Raw genomic sequence first — 20237 nt, forward strand, 5'->3', positions numbered from 1 at the left:
AAAGCTTCTCTAGATATGTGAAGAGAAAAAGGTTAGTGAAGACAAGCGTAGGTCCCTTGCAGTCAGAATCAGGTGAATTTATAATGGGAACAAAGAAATGGCAGACCAATTGAACAAATACTTTGGTTCTGTCTTCACTAAGGAAAACACAAATAACCTTCCAGAAATACTAGGGATCTGAGGGTCTAGCGAGAAGGAGGAACTGAAGGGAATCCTTATTAGTCAGAAAATTGTGTTAGGGAAATTAATGGGATTGAAGGCTGATAAATCCCCAGAGCCTGACAGTCTGCATTCCAGAGTACTTAAGGAAGTGGCCCTAGAAATAGTGGATGTATTGGTGATCACTTTCCAACATTTTATTGAGTCTGGATCAGTTCCTAAGGACTGGAGGGTAGCTAATGTAACACCACTTTTTTAAAAAGGAGGGAGAGAGAAAACAGGGAATTATAGACTGGTTAGCCTGACATCGGTGGAGGGGAAAATGTTGGAATCAATTGTTAAAGATGAAATAGCAGAGCGTTTGGAAAGCAGTGACAGGATCGGTCCAAGTCAGCATGGATTTATAAAAGGGAAATCATGCTTGACAAATCTTCTAGAATTTTTTGAGGATGTAGCTAGTAGAGTGGACAAGGGAGAACCAGTGGATGTGGTGTATTTGGACTTTCAAAAGGCTTTTGACAAGGTCCCACACAAGAGATTATTGTGCAAAGTTAAAGCACATGGTATTGGGGGTAATGTATTGACGTGGATAGAGAACTGGTTGGCAGACAGGAAGCAGAGAGTCGGAATAAATGGGTCCTTTACAGAATGGCAGACAGTGACTAGTGGGATGCCGCAGGGTTCAGTGCTGGGACCACAGCTATTTACAATATACATTAATGATTTAGATGAAGGAATTGAATGTAATATCTCCAAGTTTGCAGATGACACTAAGCTGTGTGGCAGTGTGAGCTGTGAGGAGGATGCTAAGAGGCTGCAGGGTGACTTGGACAGGTTAGGCAAGTGGGCAAATGCATGGCAGATGCAGTATAATGTGGATAAATGTTAGGTTATCCACTTTGGGGGCAAAAACAGGAAGGCAGAATATTTTCTAAATGGTGACAGATTAGGAAAAGGGGAAGTGCAATGAAACCTGGGTGTCATGGTACAGCAGTCATTGAAAGTTGGCAAGCAGGTTCAGCAGGCGGTGAAGAAGGCAAATGGCATGTTGGACTTCATAGCTAGATGATTTGAGTATAGGAGCAGGGAGGTCTTACTGCAGTTGTACAGGGCCTTGGTGAGGCCACACCTGGAATATTGTGTTCAGTTTTGGTCTCCTAATCTGAGAAAGGACATTCTTGCTTTTGAGGGAGTGTAGCGAAGGTTCACCAGACTGCTTCCCGGGATGGCAGGACTGACCTATGAGGAGAGACTGGATCGACTGGGCTTATATTCACTGGAGTTTAGAAGACTGAGAGGGGATCTCATAGAAACATAAAATTCTGACGGAATTGGACAGGTTAGAGGCAGGAAGAATGTTCCTGATGCTGGGGAAGTCCAGAACCGGGGGTCACAGTCTAAGGATAAGGGGTAAGCCATTTAGGACCGAGATGAGGAGAAACTTCTTCACTCAGAGAGTTGTTAACCTGTGGAATTCTCTTCCGCAGAAAGTTGTTGAGGCAAGTTCGTTAGATATATTCAAAAGGAAGTTAGATATGGCCCTTACGGCCAAAGGGATCAAGGGGTATGGAGAGAAAGCAGGAAAGGGGTACTGAGGTTGAATGATCAGCCATGATCTTATTGAATGGTGGTGTAGGCTCGAAGGGCCGAATGGTCTACTCCTGCACCTAATTTCTATGTTTCTATGTACCACTGGTATTTTGTTCCCTTTCTCCACTGTGAAAACAGATACAAAGTATTCATTTATCAAGGCTGCCATTTTTTATTATGTCTTAATGTATTTATAACAGCTTTTGCTGTTAGGTCTGATATCCCTTGCAAGTTTTTTTTACATTCCTATTTTGCACAGTACTTTCTTTGTATCCCTTTGTTGCTTTTTATAGCTTTCCAAGTCCACTGCATTTCCACTATCCTTGTATTTGTGTAAGCCTTTTCTTTTCGCTTGATATTGCATCTTACCTCACTTGTTGACCATGATTGCTTAACTACACAAGTGTAGCCTTTAGCACTTAGGGCTATGTACTGGTTTTGTATCGTACCAAATACTTCTTTGCATACTTTCCACTGTTTGTCTATCGGTTTACTCATTAACAACTCAGCCCAGTTTACTGTGGGCAATTTCTTTCTCATCCCTTCAAAGGTTGCCTTATTTAAATTTAAAACCTTTTGATTTGTGATTCTCCCCCTCAAACCTAATATCAAATTCAATCATATTATGGTCACTATTTGCAAGATGGTCCCGTACCGTCAGATTGTTAACTAGTTCTGGTTCATTACTTATCACTAAATCCAGTATGGCTTGTTCATTTGTCAATTCTAAAACATATTAGGCTCGATTTTGCCTACTGGGTCAGGAGAGAGGTGGGCGATGTCAGGTATGGATTTCAATCCCGCTGCTGTCTCTATGCCGATTTCCCTCATGGCTTTCCCTTGATTGGGCTTGTTAATAAAAAAGAAGCAGATCTGATGATATCATTTGATGATGCGTCATCAGCCGGTTTCCTTAAAGGGACCATGTCCACATTTATTTTGACAGTTGTGTTGTCAGTGTTCTGCAGCATTGAGGTGCTGCAAACACTGACAAGCACTGCACAGAGGTGCACCATTGTATCAGGCTCTCCCATGGCTACCTCCTGAAGCTTATGGAGGGACTCTCAGCATGCAAGGAGGTTATCGTCCCTTCCAATGGGCGGAGGAGTCCTCCCCAGGACACAAACGCAGCCTGGTTGCACATTGTACAGGAGAGCACAAGCAGGGATGTCGTCAGGAGGAGCTGATTGCAGTGGTGCAAACCTTTCAATGATCTCAGCAGATCACGAACCATGACTGCAAAGCCACACTCAACCTCATCCTGCTGTGCCACACATCACATCCCCATCACTCTGCCTTCCCTACCCTACTCCTGCACATCCTTACTCACACCAACTTGCATTGAACCTCCACCCATCTCACTCTCTCCAGCTACATTATCACATCCCCATCTCATTAGGCACCCCTAACACTCATCCTCATCCTGGTCCAATCATATCAACTAATAACACACAAGGGTAGGCACTGGGTCTTTTAACCAATGTTCATATCAAGTTTCTGTTAATGCATTGCCAAACATTTGAAATCTTTATTTTCAACTTTGCCTTCTTGGACAGATTTGGCTGCTCATTTGGAAATGGCTTAGTGAGTTGTAGTGAATGGTGAGACATAAATATCCCATGCAATGGTGATGAGCATGAAAGGAATGGCTTGGGCATTGTGGGGTTGCTTTATACTATTGATGTGGGTGGTGCCAACCTGGTGCATCATGTGGCAGCCAGGGTGTACAACATCAAGTAAAGTAAATCTATCCATGGTGAGGCCATCCCTGGCCTCCGGACAGCAATGTGGTCATGTGTTGATGCCCTGTGTCCTGTGCAGCATTAGGTAATTGCGGAGAAGGTTGGTGTTGTTGTTGTTGGTGTTGCTGGTGATGTTGGGGCTGATCGTGGTGGGACTCTTGATGACCAAGGTGAGATTTTTTTAAGGGCACCGATGCTGATGGAATTGATGGCAACTGAAGTTGAGATGACAGAAGCGATCTGTGAATGGCGAGAGAGGTTGTTCCCAGGAGGTGACAGTAGAGAGAGAGTATACTCCAAACACTTCTAAACTGGATAAAGCCCAAAAATATCTTCCAAATCCTAAAGGCTCCAGCTTTTAACATTGAAAAGTGAACAGCTGTGAAATGGTGAAATGGTGGCTGACCACACTTGATCAGCTCCGCTGGGCAGGCCACATAGTTCGCATGCCAGACACGAGACTCCCAAAACAAGCGCTCTACTCAGAACTCGTCCACGGCAAACGAGCCAAAGGTAGACAGAGGAAACGTTATAAGGACACCCTCCAAGCCTCCCTGATAAAGTGCGACATCCCCACTGACACGTGGGAGTCCCTGGCCATAGACCGCCCTAAGTGGAGGAAGTGCATTCAGGAGGGCACTGAGCTCCTTGAGTATCGTCGCCGAGAGCATGCAGAAAGCAAGCGTAGGCAGCGGAAGGAGCGTGCGGCAAACCAAGCTCCCTGCCCACCCTTTCCCTCAATGACTATCTATCCCACCTGTGACAGAGACTGTGGTTCTCTTATTGGACTGTACAGCCACCTAAGAACTCATGCTAAGAGTGGAAGCAAGTCTTCCTCGATTCCGAGGGACTGCCTATGATGATGATGATGGTTATACCACTTGTGCAGCTGTCACCTATTCAAAGCAATGGAGAGTCACTGAAAACCTGTCGTACTTACCTGACGTGATTCCCGAGCAACGGGAACCTTGTAAAAAAAAAAGTTGGAAAAATGGTTGGTTAGGTGGTAAAATGCTGTTCAACTACCTTTAAAGACTCTCTTAAATATATCAATTGGCTCATCCGTTGCTTAGTGGCGGTTTTGCAAAGCGCCGGCAGACCCAGCACTTGGGGAAACTTACACAGAGGCGGGTTCAGAGTGTGATATCGCCCCACTGTCAATCTTTTAGATATGACAGCAGACTCAGCTCCGAACCTGCACTCTGAGCACCAGCAAAATCCAACTCATTGTTTTAGAAAACTGTCCTAAATGCATTCTAGAAATTCATTGCCTTTACTACTTGAGATGTTCTGCTTTTCCCAGTCTTACTTGAAAAATAAAATCTCCCATGAAACCACTTTCTTTTGCTCCATTCTTCCCTCATCTCTGTGGTAATACATTGCCCCACTACCATGAGCTCTATGAACAATGCCTATCAGAGTCTTCCATCCTTTGCCGTTCCTTAACTCTACCCAAACTATTTCCATCGCTCAATCACTATTTCTGAAACTTTTGAGATCCTATAGCTTGGAATATTTAGCTCCCAATCATGCTCAAAGTTGTAGCCAGGTCTCTATAATGGCTACTATATCATATCATTTTAGCTGAATTTGTGCTTCTAACTCATTTGTTTTATTTCTTATGCTACTTCATTTGTGTACAGAACTCTTATCTGGGTAAAAGTCCCTACCCTGTCCATATCTCCTGCTGCTCTTTTGTTCACACTTTTTGACAATGTGGATTTTCTCCAATTTATATGTTGCAAGGACATGGGTCCCTCTCTGGTTTAAGTAAAGGCCATCCCTTATCATGATTGTATTCCATTTTTCAATTATCTATCCAAATATTATGCCCTGAAAATCCATCTGCTGTGATCCCAGTGTAACAGCTATCGGGAGCCCTCCAATGCTGACCCTACTGGAATGCAACTGGGTCCCTGCTATTTTCCAGTGATTTTTACCAGATTTACGATGGAAAGCTGGTGGAGTCACAGGAAATTCAAGCCTTTAATGGCCCAGAAATCCCGGTTTCTCCTTCCCGCGGTCGTTCGACTGGATTCTAGAAAAAAGAAGCGCACCCACTTGAAGATGCTGTGCCCACGCGAGATCGCAGTCCAGAGGCCTCCCCTGACTGCGCATCGCAGCGCGTGCACATCGGGCCTGGAGCTGGAGTCACATGGCTTTGGGCAGCCAATCAGGTATAGTATATTCTCATTCATAATAATGGAAACTCCGTAAGTTGGAGTTCTCATTATTATGAATGAGAAACAGCCCCCAAACACACATAACCAATAATAAAAGATAGAAAAAATGCACAACATATTTTTATTAATTTAAATTAAAATTATTTATGTATTTAACAAAATATACATATTTCCGATATAAAAAAAAGTTTTTAAAATTATGGTTTAAATAAACTTACTGTTGTGGGGAGGGTTTTTAACAATAAAATTTAATTTTACAATGTTTTTGTGAGTTTTAAAACTCTTATACCTGGAAAAGTAGGTTATGCGCCTGCTTTTATCAGGTGCAAGAGGTTTGAGGACATTTGCTGGGCAAGATATGGGTAAATACCGCAAAAAATTTGACTCACGGTGCACCCGTAGTTAGGACAAAAAAAAACGCCCAGGAAAAACCTGCGTTGCAGCTCTTGGAATAGCAGTAGGCATGAAGACCTGCAAAAAAAGTAAGTTCAAGTTTTTATTTTTTAATTCTTTTGCAGCAATTCGATAGTTAATGTCTTGTGAATGTTTTGTGATTTTTTTTCTTTTTTCTTTTTTGGAATTTTTTGGGGGGGGTTTTTCCCCCTCCCTCGGTCCAACTCGCAGCGGTATCGGCCTCGGAGAAAAGTTGCAGAAAATTCGTGGTTTGCGCCATGAATCCTCGTGCAATGCTGATTTTTACTGCTGGGCGCATTTTATCCCGAATGTTAGACCTCGTAGCGGTAGCGGAGTTATAGCGGTATTTTTGGCAGAAAAATACCGCTATCACCAAAAAATGAATTTCTAGCCCTAAGACTTTATGAAGATTCATGCAATTGAATTTGAATGTACTTGCATCTTTCAGCAACTTTATTATTTTTTTAAATTTTAGCCTTCTTGATCAGATTAAGAGTCCTCATGTGAGAAGAGTGGTCAGCATTCTTCAAGTTGCAAAGTCCAGGTCATTGAAACATTGGAGAGCACTGGTAATTTTCACTTTTCAAACTGAATTTGTTTAGCAAATATGTTGTACTCTTTTTAAGAAACTGTATACAGTAAAATATTGAGTATTCTTTTCGTAAAGTATTGCTTACAGACATCAATTCTTTGCAGTAATCTTTGATTTTCTTTTTTCTTAGGACAACAATATTACTGATGCAGCCAATGAAGCTAAAGATAATGTGAAATATCTGTATACACTGGACAAGTTCTTTGGGCCTCTTGTGAAGTGTACACCTGTATGTTGAAAACACGAGTTAATTTACTCTACTGTCAGATCAGCCATGATCTCATTGAATGGTGGAGCAGGCTCAAGGGGTTCAATGGCCTACTCCTGTTCCTACAGATAAGGCCATCTCTGACCATTTCCTTATATTGCTCTCCACCCACAACCCCCTTTCCCAATCCAAATCTACTTCCTTCTGCATCCACCCCTGGAAAAAACTCTCTCCAAACTCTCTCTTACAACTGCACATCAACTCCAAACTGTCCAACCTTTGGCCCTCCTTTCACCATAACGTTTCTGCAGCCACCGATCTGCTCAACCACACCCTCACCACCACCTTTGATGCCCTAGTCCCTATTAAAACGATTACTCTCTCTCACCCTGGCCATTTCCCCTGGTACAACCCTCATCTTCGCTCCCTCAAGTCCAAGGGGCACAGACTTAAACGGATGTGGCAGACAACTGGTTTAGCCATTCACTGTCAGATCTGGCTCGACCACATAAAATATTATCGGGTCCTACTCTTGTCTACAGAAACTGCTCACTATTCCAGGATAATTCTGGAATGCAAAGGTAACACCCAGCTACTATTCTCTACTGCTAACCTTCTTCTTAAACCCCTCTCCCCTGTCTCCACCACACCCACCTCCAACAACATGTGTGAGGAGCTCATGGATTTCTTTGACTCTTAAAGATTGAGACCATCCGATCAGCTGCCTCTGCGAGTTCCCTTTCTTCACCTACCCCACCGGGCCAAACTTCCTCTGAGGTTCCCCCCTTCCCTAGCCCTAAACTCGCATCTCTCTCCAGTTTCTCTCTGATCTCCCTTCTTGACCTCTCCACGCTCATCTTGTCCATGAGACTCACTTCCTGTTCCCTTGACATTATTCCCACTAAACTGCTGACCACCAAGCTTCCTTGTTTGGTTCCTATGTTAGCCGACATTGTTAACGATTCTCTCTCCTCAGGTTCTATCCTCTCCTTCAAATCTGCGATCATCACCCCTCGCCTCAAAAAAAACAACCATTGATCCCACTGTGCTTACTAGCTACCACCTCATCTCCAACCTCCCTTTCCTCTCCAAAATCCTTGAACGTGTTGTTGTCTCCCAACTCCGTGACCATTTTTCCCAGAACTCCATATTTGAATCCCTTCAATCTAGTTTCCGGCTCAGCCATAGTACCGAAATGGCTCTCATAAAAGTCACAAATGACATCCTTTGTAACTGTGACAAAGGTAACCTATCTCTCCTCATCCTCCTGGATCTATCTGCAGCCTTTGACACAGTTGACCACTCCATCCTCCTCCAACGCCTCTCCACCAATGTCCTGCTAGGTGGGACTGCACTTGCCTCATTTCATTCTTATCTATCTAATCATAGCCAGAAAATCTCCTACAATGGCTTCTCTTCCCACTCCCACATCGTTACCTTTGGTGTCCCCCAAGGATCATCCTTGGCCCCCTCCTATTTCTCACCTATATGCTGCCCCTTGGCGATATCGTCTGAAAACACGGAGTCAGTTTCCACATGTATGCTCTACCTCTTCACCACTTCTCTCAACCCCTCCATGGTCTTTAAATTGTCAAATTGCTTGTCTGACATCCAGTACTGGATGAGCAGAAATTTTCTCCAATTAAATATTGGGAAGACCAAAACCATTGACTTTGGTCCCCGCCACAAACTGTGTTCCCTTGACACTGACTCCATCTCTCTCCCTAGCATCTTTCTGAGGCTAAACCAGACTGTTCACAACCTAGGCGTGATATTTGATCCTGAAATGAGCTTCTGGCCACATATCCGCGACACAACTAAAACCGCCTATTTCTACTTCCATAACATTGCCCGCCTCCGCCCCTGCCTCAGCTCATCTGCTGCTGAAACCCTCATCTATGCCTTTGTTATCTCTAGACTTGGCTACTCCAACACACTCCTGGCTGGCCTCCCGCATTCTACTCTATGGAAACTTGAGGTCATCCAAAACTCAGCAGCCCCTGTCCTAACTTGCACCAAGTCCCAATCACCCATCACTCCAGTGCTCGCTGACCTACATTAGCTCCTGGTTAAGCAATGCCCCGATTTCAAAATTCTCATCCTTGTTTACAAATCCCTCCATGACCTCGCCCCTCCCTATCTCTGTAATCTCTTTCAGCCTCACAACCCCACGAGATGTCTGCATTCCTCAAATTCTGCCCTCTCGAGCATCACTGATTATAACTGCTCAACCATCGGTGACCGTGACTTCAGCTGCTTGGGCCCTAAGCTCTGGAACTCCCTAACTAAACCTCTCCACCTTTACACCTCTCTTTCCTGCTTCAAGACGCTGCTTTAAAACTTACCTCTTTAACTAAGCTTTTGGTCATCTGCCATCATTTCTCGGTGTCAAATTGATCTGTTTTGTCTTCTAACACTGCTGTGAAGCGCCATGGGACTTTTTCTACATTAAAGGTGCTATATAAATAAAAGTTGTTGTTGTTCCTATGTAACAATGTGTAATGTGAAGAAAATACATTGTAACATTTATTATTTTTTCAGGCCACCATGGTTGAACATATCCCCAATCTGATGAACAGTATTCGGATGATCCACAGCATTTCAAAGTACTACAACACATCAGAGCGTATGACCTCTCTCTTTGTCAAGGTTACGAATCAGTTGATTAGCACATGTAAGAGGTACCTCTGTCAGAATGTTGGAAAAATCTGGGAACAAGACAGGTAACTATCTTTGAAGAATATATGTTTTTCATTGTACAATAAACTTTTTTTTAAAACAAATCTTTGGTGAAGTTTTGTGCTCATCAAGTTTAGTAATGTTAGCAGTGGGAAATTGAATAATTCCAAGATTAAGTATAGAACAGGTCAAATGCAGAGTGAAGCTCCCTCTGCTCTGCTACAACAACATGACTGAACCTCAACCTGAGCAACTGAAATTGCCCATTTGCAGCAAAAATCACCTTTGACTGAACTGAACAGTTTCAGACTCATTTTGGAGCACTGATTTGCTGTGGACCCATGTCCTACTAGGAAATGGATTAAGACTGCCAAAATTCATCCAATGCCCAATGTGTGATGGGATGGCAGATTCAATAACCAGTTTGAGTTACAGATCCCATCCTCCTGGTTAGTTCAAAGCAACTTTGCCAGATTCGTGGGAGCAAGTGCCCATCGGAACTTTTAGATGCAAATGATATATAGCATAGGGAGACCAGAGAGACTGATTGAAAAACAGCAGGATTTGTAATCTTACAAAAGAAACTTAACAGAGGATATTTTAGGCCTCATAGGCTTAATATAATGAATATTGATTTAATCTGTGTTGATGATGTGATTGTACTGAGGGAATGTCTCTGGGCATCCTTTTGTAGTCACTTTTGTCCCTTGTATCCAGGTTATTATAGGAACTCCTTGAACAGAGTAGCCTTACAAGTAATTGGGGTGGTGCTTCTTGGTGTATGTGCCATTGTGAGACATCTTCCCCAACATCTGGAGCACCCTAACCCTAACCCTAACCCTAAAAAACCAGGCAATCTGGTGTAGAGTTCTGAACTGGGGGAGATTCTTCAGTGAATTCAAGACGACCTACGGCCCAAACACCTAAAGCCCTATCCCACTACTAGCCAAGAACGGAGAGGTGCTCATCAAGGACAGAGAGGCAGCCAGTGCCCGCTGGAAGGAGTACTTCGAGGATCTACTCAACCGAGACTCTGTCTTCGACGTAAGTGTCCTCGACTGCATCCCACAGCATGCCACCCGCCACCATCTCAGCACAACCCCAGCCTGGCATGAAGTTGAAAAGGCCATCTGACAACTGAAGAACAACAAGTCATCAGGAGCAGATGGAATCCCCGCTGAAGCATTAAAATATGGCAGAGAAGCACTACTGGTACGGATCCATGACCTCACCTCTTTTATCTGGAAGGAGGAGATCATGCCAGAAGATCTCAGAGACGCCGTAATCAAGAAAGGTGATAAATCCGACTGTGGTAACTACAGAGGACTCTCCCTGCTGTCGACCACCGGGAAAGTCATCACCAGAATCATCCTCAATCGCCTTCTTCCTGTGGCTGAAGAACTCCTCCCAGAGTCACAATGCGGATTCCTCCCACTAAGAGGCACAATGGACATGATCTTCACCGCGCGGCAGATACAAGAGAAATGCAGGGAACAGCAACAACCCTTGTACCTGGCCTTCTTTGACCTCTCAAAAGACTTGGACACTGTCAACTGTGAGGGATTATGGAGCGCCCTCCTCAGATTCGGCTGCCCTCAAAAGCTGGTCACCATCCTCCGCCTGCTCCACGATGACATGCAAGCCGTAATCCTGACCAATGGATCTACCACAGACCCATTCCATGTTCAGACCGGGGTCAAGCTAGGCTGTGTCATTGCACCAATGCTCTTCTCGATTTTCCTTGCTGCAATGCTCCATCTCACCCTCAGCAAGCTCCCTGTTGGAGTGGAGCTAGTTCACAGGACAAATGTGAATCTGTTCAACCTCCGCTGCCTCCAGGCCAGATCCAAGGTCGTCCTAGCCTCTGTCATCAAACTACAGTACGCCGACAATGTCTGCATTTGCGCTCACTCGGAGGTCGAACTCCAAGCCATCGTCAACACCTTCACCGATGCATACGAGAGCATGGTCCTTACACTAAACATCCATAAGACAAAGGTCCTCTACCAACCTGCCCCCGCCACACAGCACTGCCCCCCAGTTAGCAAAATTCACGACGAGTCCTTGGACAACATGGACCATTTTCCATACCTCGGGAGCCTTTTGACAACAAGGGCAGACATCGACGACGAGGTCTAACACCGCCTTCATTGTGCCAGTGCATCCTTTGGTCACCTGAGGAAGAGAGTGTTCGAAGACCAGGACCTTAAACCCGACACTAAGCTCATGGTCTACAGAGCAGTGGTGATACCCACCCTCCTATATGGCTCAGAGACATGGACTATGTATAGCAAGCACCTCAAAACATTGGAGAAGTACCAACCATGCTGCCTCCGCAAGATCCTGCAAATACATTGGCAGGATAGGCACACCATCGTCAGTGTCCTCGCTCAAGCCAACATTCCCAGCATTGAAGCACAGACCACACTCGATCAGTTCCGCTGGACGGGCCACATTGTCCGCATGCCTGACATGAGACTCCCAAAACAAGCGCTCTACTCGGAGCTCCGACATGTCAAGCGAGCCCCAGGTGGGCAGAGGAAATGCTTCAAGGACACCCTCAAAGCTTTCTTGAAAAAATTTAACATCCCCGTCGACACCTGGGAATCCCTGGCCCAAGACTGCCCAAAGTGGAGGAAAAACATCTGGGAAGGCGCTGAACACCTCGAGTTTCTTCGCTGAGAGCAAGCGACAACAGCAGAAGGAGCACACGGCAATCCAGGCACTCCACCCACCCGTTCCTTCAACCACTGTTTGCCCCACCTGTGACAGAGACTGTAGGTCCTGCATTGGACTCTTCAGTCAGCTGAGAACTCATTTTTAGTGTGAAAGTCATCCTCGACTCCGAGGGACATAGAAACATAGAAACATAGAAACATAGAAAATAGGTGCAGGAGTAGGCCATTCGGCCCTTCTAGCCTGCACCGCCATTCAATGAGTTCATGGCTGAACATGCAACTTCAGTACCCCATTCCTGCTTTCTCACCATACCCCTTGATTCCCCTAGTAGTAAGGACTACATCTAACTCCTTTTTGAATATATTTAGTGAATTGGCCTCAACAACTTTCTGTGGTAGAGAATTCCACAGGTTCACCACTCTCTGGGTGAAGAAGTTTCTCCTCATCTCGGACCTAAATGGCTTACCTCTTATCCTTAGACTGTGTCCCCTGGTTCTGGACTTCCCCAACATTGGGAACATTCGTCCTGCATCTAACCTGTGTAAACCCATCAGAATTTTAAATGTTTCTATAAGGTCCCCTCTCATTCTTCTGAACTCCAGTGAATACAAGCCCAGTTGATCCAGTTTTTCTTGATAGGTCAGTCCCGCCATCCCGGGAATCAGTCTGGTGAACCTTCGCTGCACTCCCTCAATAGCCAGAATGTCCTTCCTCAGGTTAGGAGACCAAAACTGTACACAATACTCCAGGTGTGGCCTCACCAAGGCCCTGTACAACTATAGCAACACCCCCCTGCCCCTGTACTCAAATCCCCTCGCTATGAAGGCCAACATGCCATTTGCTTTCTTAACCGCCTGCTGTACCTGCATGCCAACCTTCAATGACTGATGTACCATGACACCCAGGTCTCGTTGCACCTCCCCTTTTCCTAATCTGTCACCATTCAGATAATAGTCTGTCTCTCTGTTTTTACCACCAAAGTGGATAACCTCACATTTATCCACATTATACTTCATCTGCCATGCATTTGCCTACTCACCTAACCTATCCAAGTCGCTCTGCAGCCTCATAGCATCCTCCTCGCAGCTCACACTGCCACCCAACTTAGTGTCATCTGCAAATTTGGAGATACTACATTTAATCCCCTCGTCTAAATCATTAATATACAGTGTAAACAGCTGGGGCCCCAGCACAGAACCTTGCGGTACCCCACTAGTCACTGCCTGCCATTCTGAAAAGTCCCAATTTACTCCTACTCTTTGCTTCCTATCTGCCAACCAGTTCTCAATCCATGTCAGCACACTACCCCCAATCCCATGTGCTTTAACTTTGCACATTAATCTCTTGTGTGGGACCTTGTCGAAAGCCTTCTGAAAGTCCAAATATACCACATCAACTGGTTCTCCCTTATCCACTCTACTGGAAACATCCTCAAAAAATTCCAGAAGATTTGTCAAGCATGATTTCCCTTTCACAAATCCATGCTGACTTAGACCTATCATATCACCTCTTTCTAAATGCACTGCTATGACATCCTTAATAATTGATTCCATCATTTTACCCACTACCGATGTCAGGCTGACCGGTCTATAATTCCCTGTTTTCTCTCTCCCTCCTTTTTTAAAAAGTGGGGTTACATTGGCTACCCTCCACTCCATAGGAACTGATCCAGAGTCAATGGAATGTTGGAAAATGACTGTCAATGCATCCACTATTTCCAAGGCCACCTCCTTAAGTACTCTGGGATGCAGTCCATCAGGCTCTGGGGATTTATCGGCCTTCAATCCCATCAATTTCCCCAACACAATTTCCCGACTAATAAGGATTTCCCTCAGTTCCTCCTCCTTACTAGACCCTCCGACCTCTTTTATATCCGGAAGGTTGTTTGTGTCCTCCTCAGTGAATACCGAACCAAAGTACTTGTTCAATTGGTCCGCCATTTCTTTGTTCCCCGTTATGACTTCCCATGATTCTGACTGCAGGGGACCTACGTTTGTCTTTACTAACCTTTTTCTCTTTACATATCTATAGAAACTTTTGCAATCCATCTTAATGTTACCTGCAAGCTTCTTCTCGTACTCCATTTTCCCTGCCCTAATCAAACCCTTTGTCCTCCTCTGCTGAGTTCTAAATTTCTCCCAGTCCCCGGGTTCGCTGCTATTTCTGGCCAATTTGTATGCCACTTCCTTGGCTTTAATACTATCCCTGATTTCCCTTGATAGCCACGGTTGAGCCACCTTCCCTTTTTTATTTTTACGCCAGACAGGAATGTACAATTGTTGTAGTTCATCCATGCGGTCTCTAAATGTCTGCCATTGCCCATCCACAGTCAACCCCTTCAGTATCATTCGCCAATCTATCCTAGCCAATTCACGCCTCATACCTTCAAAGTTACCCTTCTTTAAGTTCTGGACCATGGTCTCTGAATTAACTGTTTCATTCTCCATCCTAATGCAGAATTCCACCATATTATGGTCACTCTTCCCCAAGGGGTCTCGCACAACGAGATTGCTAATTAATCCTCTCTCATTACACAACACCCATCAATTCCCATGTTTGGGGCAGGCAGAGGCTCCAACCCACAGGCAATTCAGCAAACTTTGGCATTATCTATGTGCTAGCCATTCTGGAACAGCTGCAGATTTTTGACCCCACAATTACTCCCGAGGAAAAGATCTCTTCATGTTAGATACTATTATGCAGGCACATCATATCGTTGTTTTTGGCACATATGTACATGATGCTCAATTATTGCCGAGCAATCGCAACTTAGCAGCAATTTAGACGTCTAATTAGATGTCTAATGTTGCATTTATACTCTAAGTTTAGCTTTGGTGTGAAGCATTTTTGTCTTTGCATCAACTCTAAACTTTTGGAGTGTAAATTAGGTGCCAAGATTCTAAATGAAGTAGATTGAGATGATCGACTCCAGGGAGTCATGCTCCACTTTGCTTCAGTGTCAGCTCAGTTCTAACTATGGATTCAGGCTGTATTTATGCTATACTGCCCTGTCAGTGTGAAGGTGCAAAAGATTTCAATGTTTAGGTGGTCAATTGGAAATTACAGTTGATTTTGGTTAAAATGAAATCTAATCAACACTTAACACTGTTCCAGTTTGGCAGCCTTTATTCTTAAAAATAAATTTTTGCTGAGGGAATTTGTAGTATTCTCAGTAGTATAATCCACCCCTACTTTAGGCCTTGAGTAACAAAAAACCTAGGCGGCGATTTTAACCCTACTCGTTCAGCAGAAACCTGACAGAAGGACAGTTAAAATTGCCTGACTCTTACTTGTCTGAAAGCTGCCATGATTGCAACATCTGCAATTTTAACCTGTTCTCCTGAGCAGGCAGCAAGAACACATGCCTGGAGTCAACAAGATTCTTCTTTACATATGCATGTTGTGGCCCGATTACATCATTGAGACCCAACTGTAATTTTAATACAAGCCTGAGTAGGGAATCCACCTGGAGTTAAAATCGGGGCTGTGCTTTCTGGCATGAAAAATCCTTTGAATCTATGACGACAATCTGGTGGAGAGACAACAGATTGGCAAAACACCCTAGTAGCTCTCATCCTGTTAGCTAGGGCTTAATGAACAAGAACTTTTGTTCGTCTAATGGGCATTGGAATCCATTTTGTTTCAGTGCAGATCCACCTGCTGGTTATTAAATAACCTTCCGGAAATACTAGGGGACCGAGGGTCTAGTGAGAAGGAGGAACTGAAGGAAATCCTTATTGGGCGGGAAATTGTGTTAGGGAAATTGATGGGCTTGAAGGGCGATAAATCCCCGGGTCCTGATAGTCTGCATCCCAGAGTGCTTAAGGAAATGGCCCTAGAAATAGTGGATGCATTGGCGATCATTTTCCAACAGTCTATCGACTCTGGATCAGTTCCTATGGACTGGAGGGTTGCTAATGTAACACCACTTTTTAAGAAAGGAGGGAGAGAGAAAACGGGTAATTATAGATCGATTAGCCTGATACCAGTTGTGGGGAAAATGTTGGAATCAATTATTAAAGATGAAATAGCAGCGCATTTGGAAAGCAGTGACAGGATCGGTCCAAGTCAGCATGGATTTATGAAGGGGAAATCTTGCTTGACAAATCTTCTAGAATTTTTTGAGGATGTAACTAGTAGAGTGTACAAGGGAGAACCAGTGGATATGGTGTATTTGGACTTTCAAAAGGCTTTTGACAAGGTCCCACACAAGAGATTAGTGTGCAAAATTAAAGCACATGGTATTGAGGGTAATGTACTGATGTGGATAGAGAACTAGTTGGCAGACAGGAAGCAGAGAGTCGGGATAAACGGGTCCTTTTCAGAATGGCAGGCAGTGATTAGTGGGGTGCCGCAGGGCTCAGTGCTGGGACCCCAGCTATTTACAATATACATTAATGACTTAGCTGAAGCAATTGAGTGTAATATCTCCAAGTTTGTAGATGATACTAAGCTGGGTGGTGGTGTGAGCTGTGAGGAGGACGCTAAGAAGCTGCAGGTGACTTGGACAGGTTAGGTGAGTGGGCAAATGCATGGCAGATGCAGTATAATGTGAATAAATGTGAGGTTATCCACTTTGGGGGCAAAAACAGGAAGGCAGAATATTATCTGAATGGCGGCAGATTTGGAAAAGGGGAGCTGCAATGAGACCTGGGTGTCATGGTACATCAGTCATTGAAAGTTGGCGTGCAGGTGAAGAAGGCAAATGGTATGTTGGCCTTCATAGCTAGGGGATTTGAGTATCAGAGCAGGGAGGTCTTACTGCAGTTGTACAGGGCCTTGGTGAGGCTTCACCTGGAATATTGTATTCAGTTTTGGTCTCCTAATCTGAGGAAGGACCTTCTTGCTATTGAGGGAGTGCAGCGAAGGTTCACCAGACTGATTCCCGGGTTGGCAGGACTGACATATGAGGAGAGACTGGATAAACTGGGACTGTATTCACTGGAGTTTAGAAGGATGAGAGGGATCTCATAGAAACATATAAAATTCTGACAGGACTGGACAGGTTAGATGCAGGAAGAATGTTCCTGATGTTGGGGAAGTCCAGGACCAGAGGACACAGTCTAAGGATAAGGGGTAAGCCATTTAGGACTGAGATGAAGAAAAACTTCTTCACTCAGAGAGTTGTTAACCTGTGGAATTCCCTACCGCAGAGAGTTGTTGATGCCAGTTCATTGGTTATATTCAAGAGGGAGTTAGATATGGCCCTTACGGGTAAAGGGATCAATGGGTATGGAGAGAAAGCAGGAAAGGGGTACTGAGGTGAATGATCAGCCATGATCTTATTGAATGGTGGTGCAGGCTCGAAGGGCCGAATGGCCTACTCCTGCACCTATTTTTTATGTTTCTATGTAATTGAATTGAGTGCAGGCTTTCTTCATCGAGACTTGTGCTTAGTCTCCATTAGTTGTAGAACATCAATTATAATTAAGACTTCTTTTCCCCTATCAGTCGAAACTTCATGAGTCCCATAAATTTACATTGAAATTTTGCCTCTAATATCTCTTTCAAAAAGAGATGCCACGTAATGTAGCTGGGGGAATTATTATGATTTGGAGGTATGAATAATGCATTGTAAATTAAATATCCAATATTGAACGGTGGCCTGAACGGTGCTGAATTTAGGAGTGATTAGTGATGTCGCTGAAAACAATTGAGGACTTCCTACTTGCAATGCAGCATTCCTGTCTATTTTTAGTTTGGCTCTTATAATTCAATACATAAAATGTTAAAAATCAGCTACATTCCGAAATCATGTCCCAGCCTAACTCAATGCAAATATTGCAAGGACTTCTCTTTTGGTTATCTTTGGACAGTAAACTTGAGAGAGAAGCCAAACTACACAATTCAAACATAACCATCCTGTGTACTTTGTTCAGCTATGTGTCTGACTGTCTGATCCATTTGAACTGAGCTGGCAGTTAACCAAATCAAATGAAGCCCCAGTAACTTTGATTTTAGGGGTATTTGTTAACTGCAACTGTCCAAATGCAAGAGTTGACTGGAATTTTGAAAATACTAGGTCAAGCTAGGTAGCTCCTATAAATGACAAGAATACAAGAAACATCAACTATGCATATAAAAGTTAATTATAATATTGAGATCAGTATAGAAATTGTGAACCAATTGTTACTACTTCACTGGAGCCCCCTATCCTTAGGCTGACTGATTTATGGAGTTTTACAGCTTTTAAAGCCTGAAATATTTTGCACCATATTTGTATGACACAGCAAAATAAGAAGCTACATTTTTTATATATAGTATAATTTTCATCCTGCGTAGTATTGAAATGAAAAACATGTGGTGTAAAGGATCATAAAATGATCATATAAAGCATTTTGAATATTTGTAACATATATTTCAATATTTCAAACATTTTTCTGATAATTAAATTGCAATTTTAACCAGAAGGTTTCTAATCAAAGTAAAGTTTATACTAAAAACCTGGATGAATGTTCAGAAGTAGTTATTCCAGGTGAAGTCATATGAATTAATACACTTATATAACTACAAAGAACTGCAACCTAGTTTGTTTTTGCTTACTGTTCATTTCAGGCAGGAATTGCTGAAGAGAATTAAGGTCTGTACTCAGTTAAACGTTGAATATCAAAAACATTTTCAACGAATCAGGGAGAAGCTTCGGGAAAATCCTAAGGAGAGACAATTTGAATTTAGGTAACAGCATTTACTTGACATTATCGTAAATACTATATACAGCCTAATTTTGCTTCTTCCCCCATTTTACAATTGATTCTGGTTTAAAGCTTCTGCACCACACACACCATTCCTTGGTCTAGAAGATATGGAAGCAGGCAAATTACTCTTGCCATGTGCCAGTGCTATTTCAGGCTAACCACAAGGAGATATGTGGAAGTACCCGTCATCTATTTTAACATATAAAAAGTCTTGCGCATGCCTGCAATTCCTGAAAGTTTCAACAACAACAGCAACTTGTAATTATATAGTACCTTTAATGTACTAAAATGTTCCAAGGAGCTTCACAGGAGTGTTATAAGGAAAAAAAAAAGTTGACATCGAGCCACATAATGGGAAATTAGGGCAGATGACCAAAAGCTAGGTCAAAGAGGTAGGTTTAAAATGTCTTAAAGGAGGAAAGAGAGGTGTAGAGGTTTGGGAAGGGAATTCCAGAGCTTGGGGCCTAGGCAGCTGAAAGCACGATCACCAGCGATTAAAATCAGGATACTCAGGAGGGCAGAATTAGAGGAGCACAGATATCTCAGGGGGTAGGGGATACGATTGTAGGGCTGGAGAAGAATGCAGAGATAGTGAGGCGCGAGGCCATGGAGGGATTTGAAAATAAGGATGAGAATTTTAAAATCGAGGCATTGCTTAACTGGAAGCCAGTGTAGGTCAGCGAGCACAGGGTTGATGGGGGAACAGGACTTGGTGCAAGTTAGGACATGGGCAGCCGTGTTTTGTATTACCTCAAGTTTACGTAGGGTAGAATGTGGGTGACCGACCAGAAGCGCATTGAAATAATCAAGTCTAGAGGCAACAAAGGCAAGGATGAGGGTTTTTGTGACACATTTCCTATTTTTGGCATGCCTGCCTGTCAGGCCTAAACATATCAATGCCTATTCTACTTATTTTCCATTGCGTTCTCCCAGCTTCACCTCCACCTCCAAGGCAGGTATCATTTTCCAAACTATAGGGGTCATTAATAGCAGCCATGTAGGGCCCTGTAGCCCATCCTGTGTGTCAGTAAGTGACTGTGTATCATGTAGGTATGTTGCGTAAAAATGATTTAATGCCTGACCCCAGAAAATGTCACAGCATGACTTGAGAAAACAGATAAACTTTTTGAACAGCACCATAATTTGGACGAGAAACCAACTTTTAAAATAAACAGAAAATGCTGGAAACACTGAGACGCTCAGGCAGCTTCTGAGAAGAGAGAAAGAGTTGAAGTTTCAGGTTGATGACCTCTCATCAGCCTGAATCATTTATGCTGTTTCTCTCTCCTCAGATGC

The 20237-nt window shown here is 43.7% G+C and overlaps 1 protein-coding gene across 3 annotated transcripts in view; it reads left to right on the forward strand.

Moving 5' to 3' along the window:
* dnah5l (dynein, axonemal, heavy chain 5 like) overlaps positions 1 to 20237 on the forward strand; it is a 618296-nt gene that overhangs the window by 47283 nt on the left and 550776 nt on the right. For all 3 annotated transcript variants that reach the window (XM_070881289.1, XM_070881290.1, XM_070881291.1), the window contains 4 exons: positions 6564 to 6657; positions 6811 to 6909; positions 9430 to 9611; positions 18802 to 18921. In XM_070881289.1, coding sequence (XP_070737390.1) covers positions 6564 to 6657; positions 6811 to 6909; positions 9430 to 9611; positions 18802 to 18921 — 495 coding nt within the window. The remainder of the gene's footprint in view (positions 1 to 6563; positions 6658 to 6810; positions 6910 to 9429; positions 9612 to 18801; positions 18922 to 20237) is intronic.

This window comes from Pristiophorus japonicus, chromosome 5, assembly GCF_044704955.1.
Source record: "Pristiophorus japonicus isolate sPriJap1 chromosome 5, sPriJap1.hap1, whole genome shotgun sequence".
Lineage (NCBI taxonomy): Eukaryota > Metazoa > Chordata > Chondrichthyes > Pristiophoridae > Pristiophorus > Pristiophorus japonicus.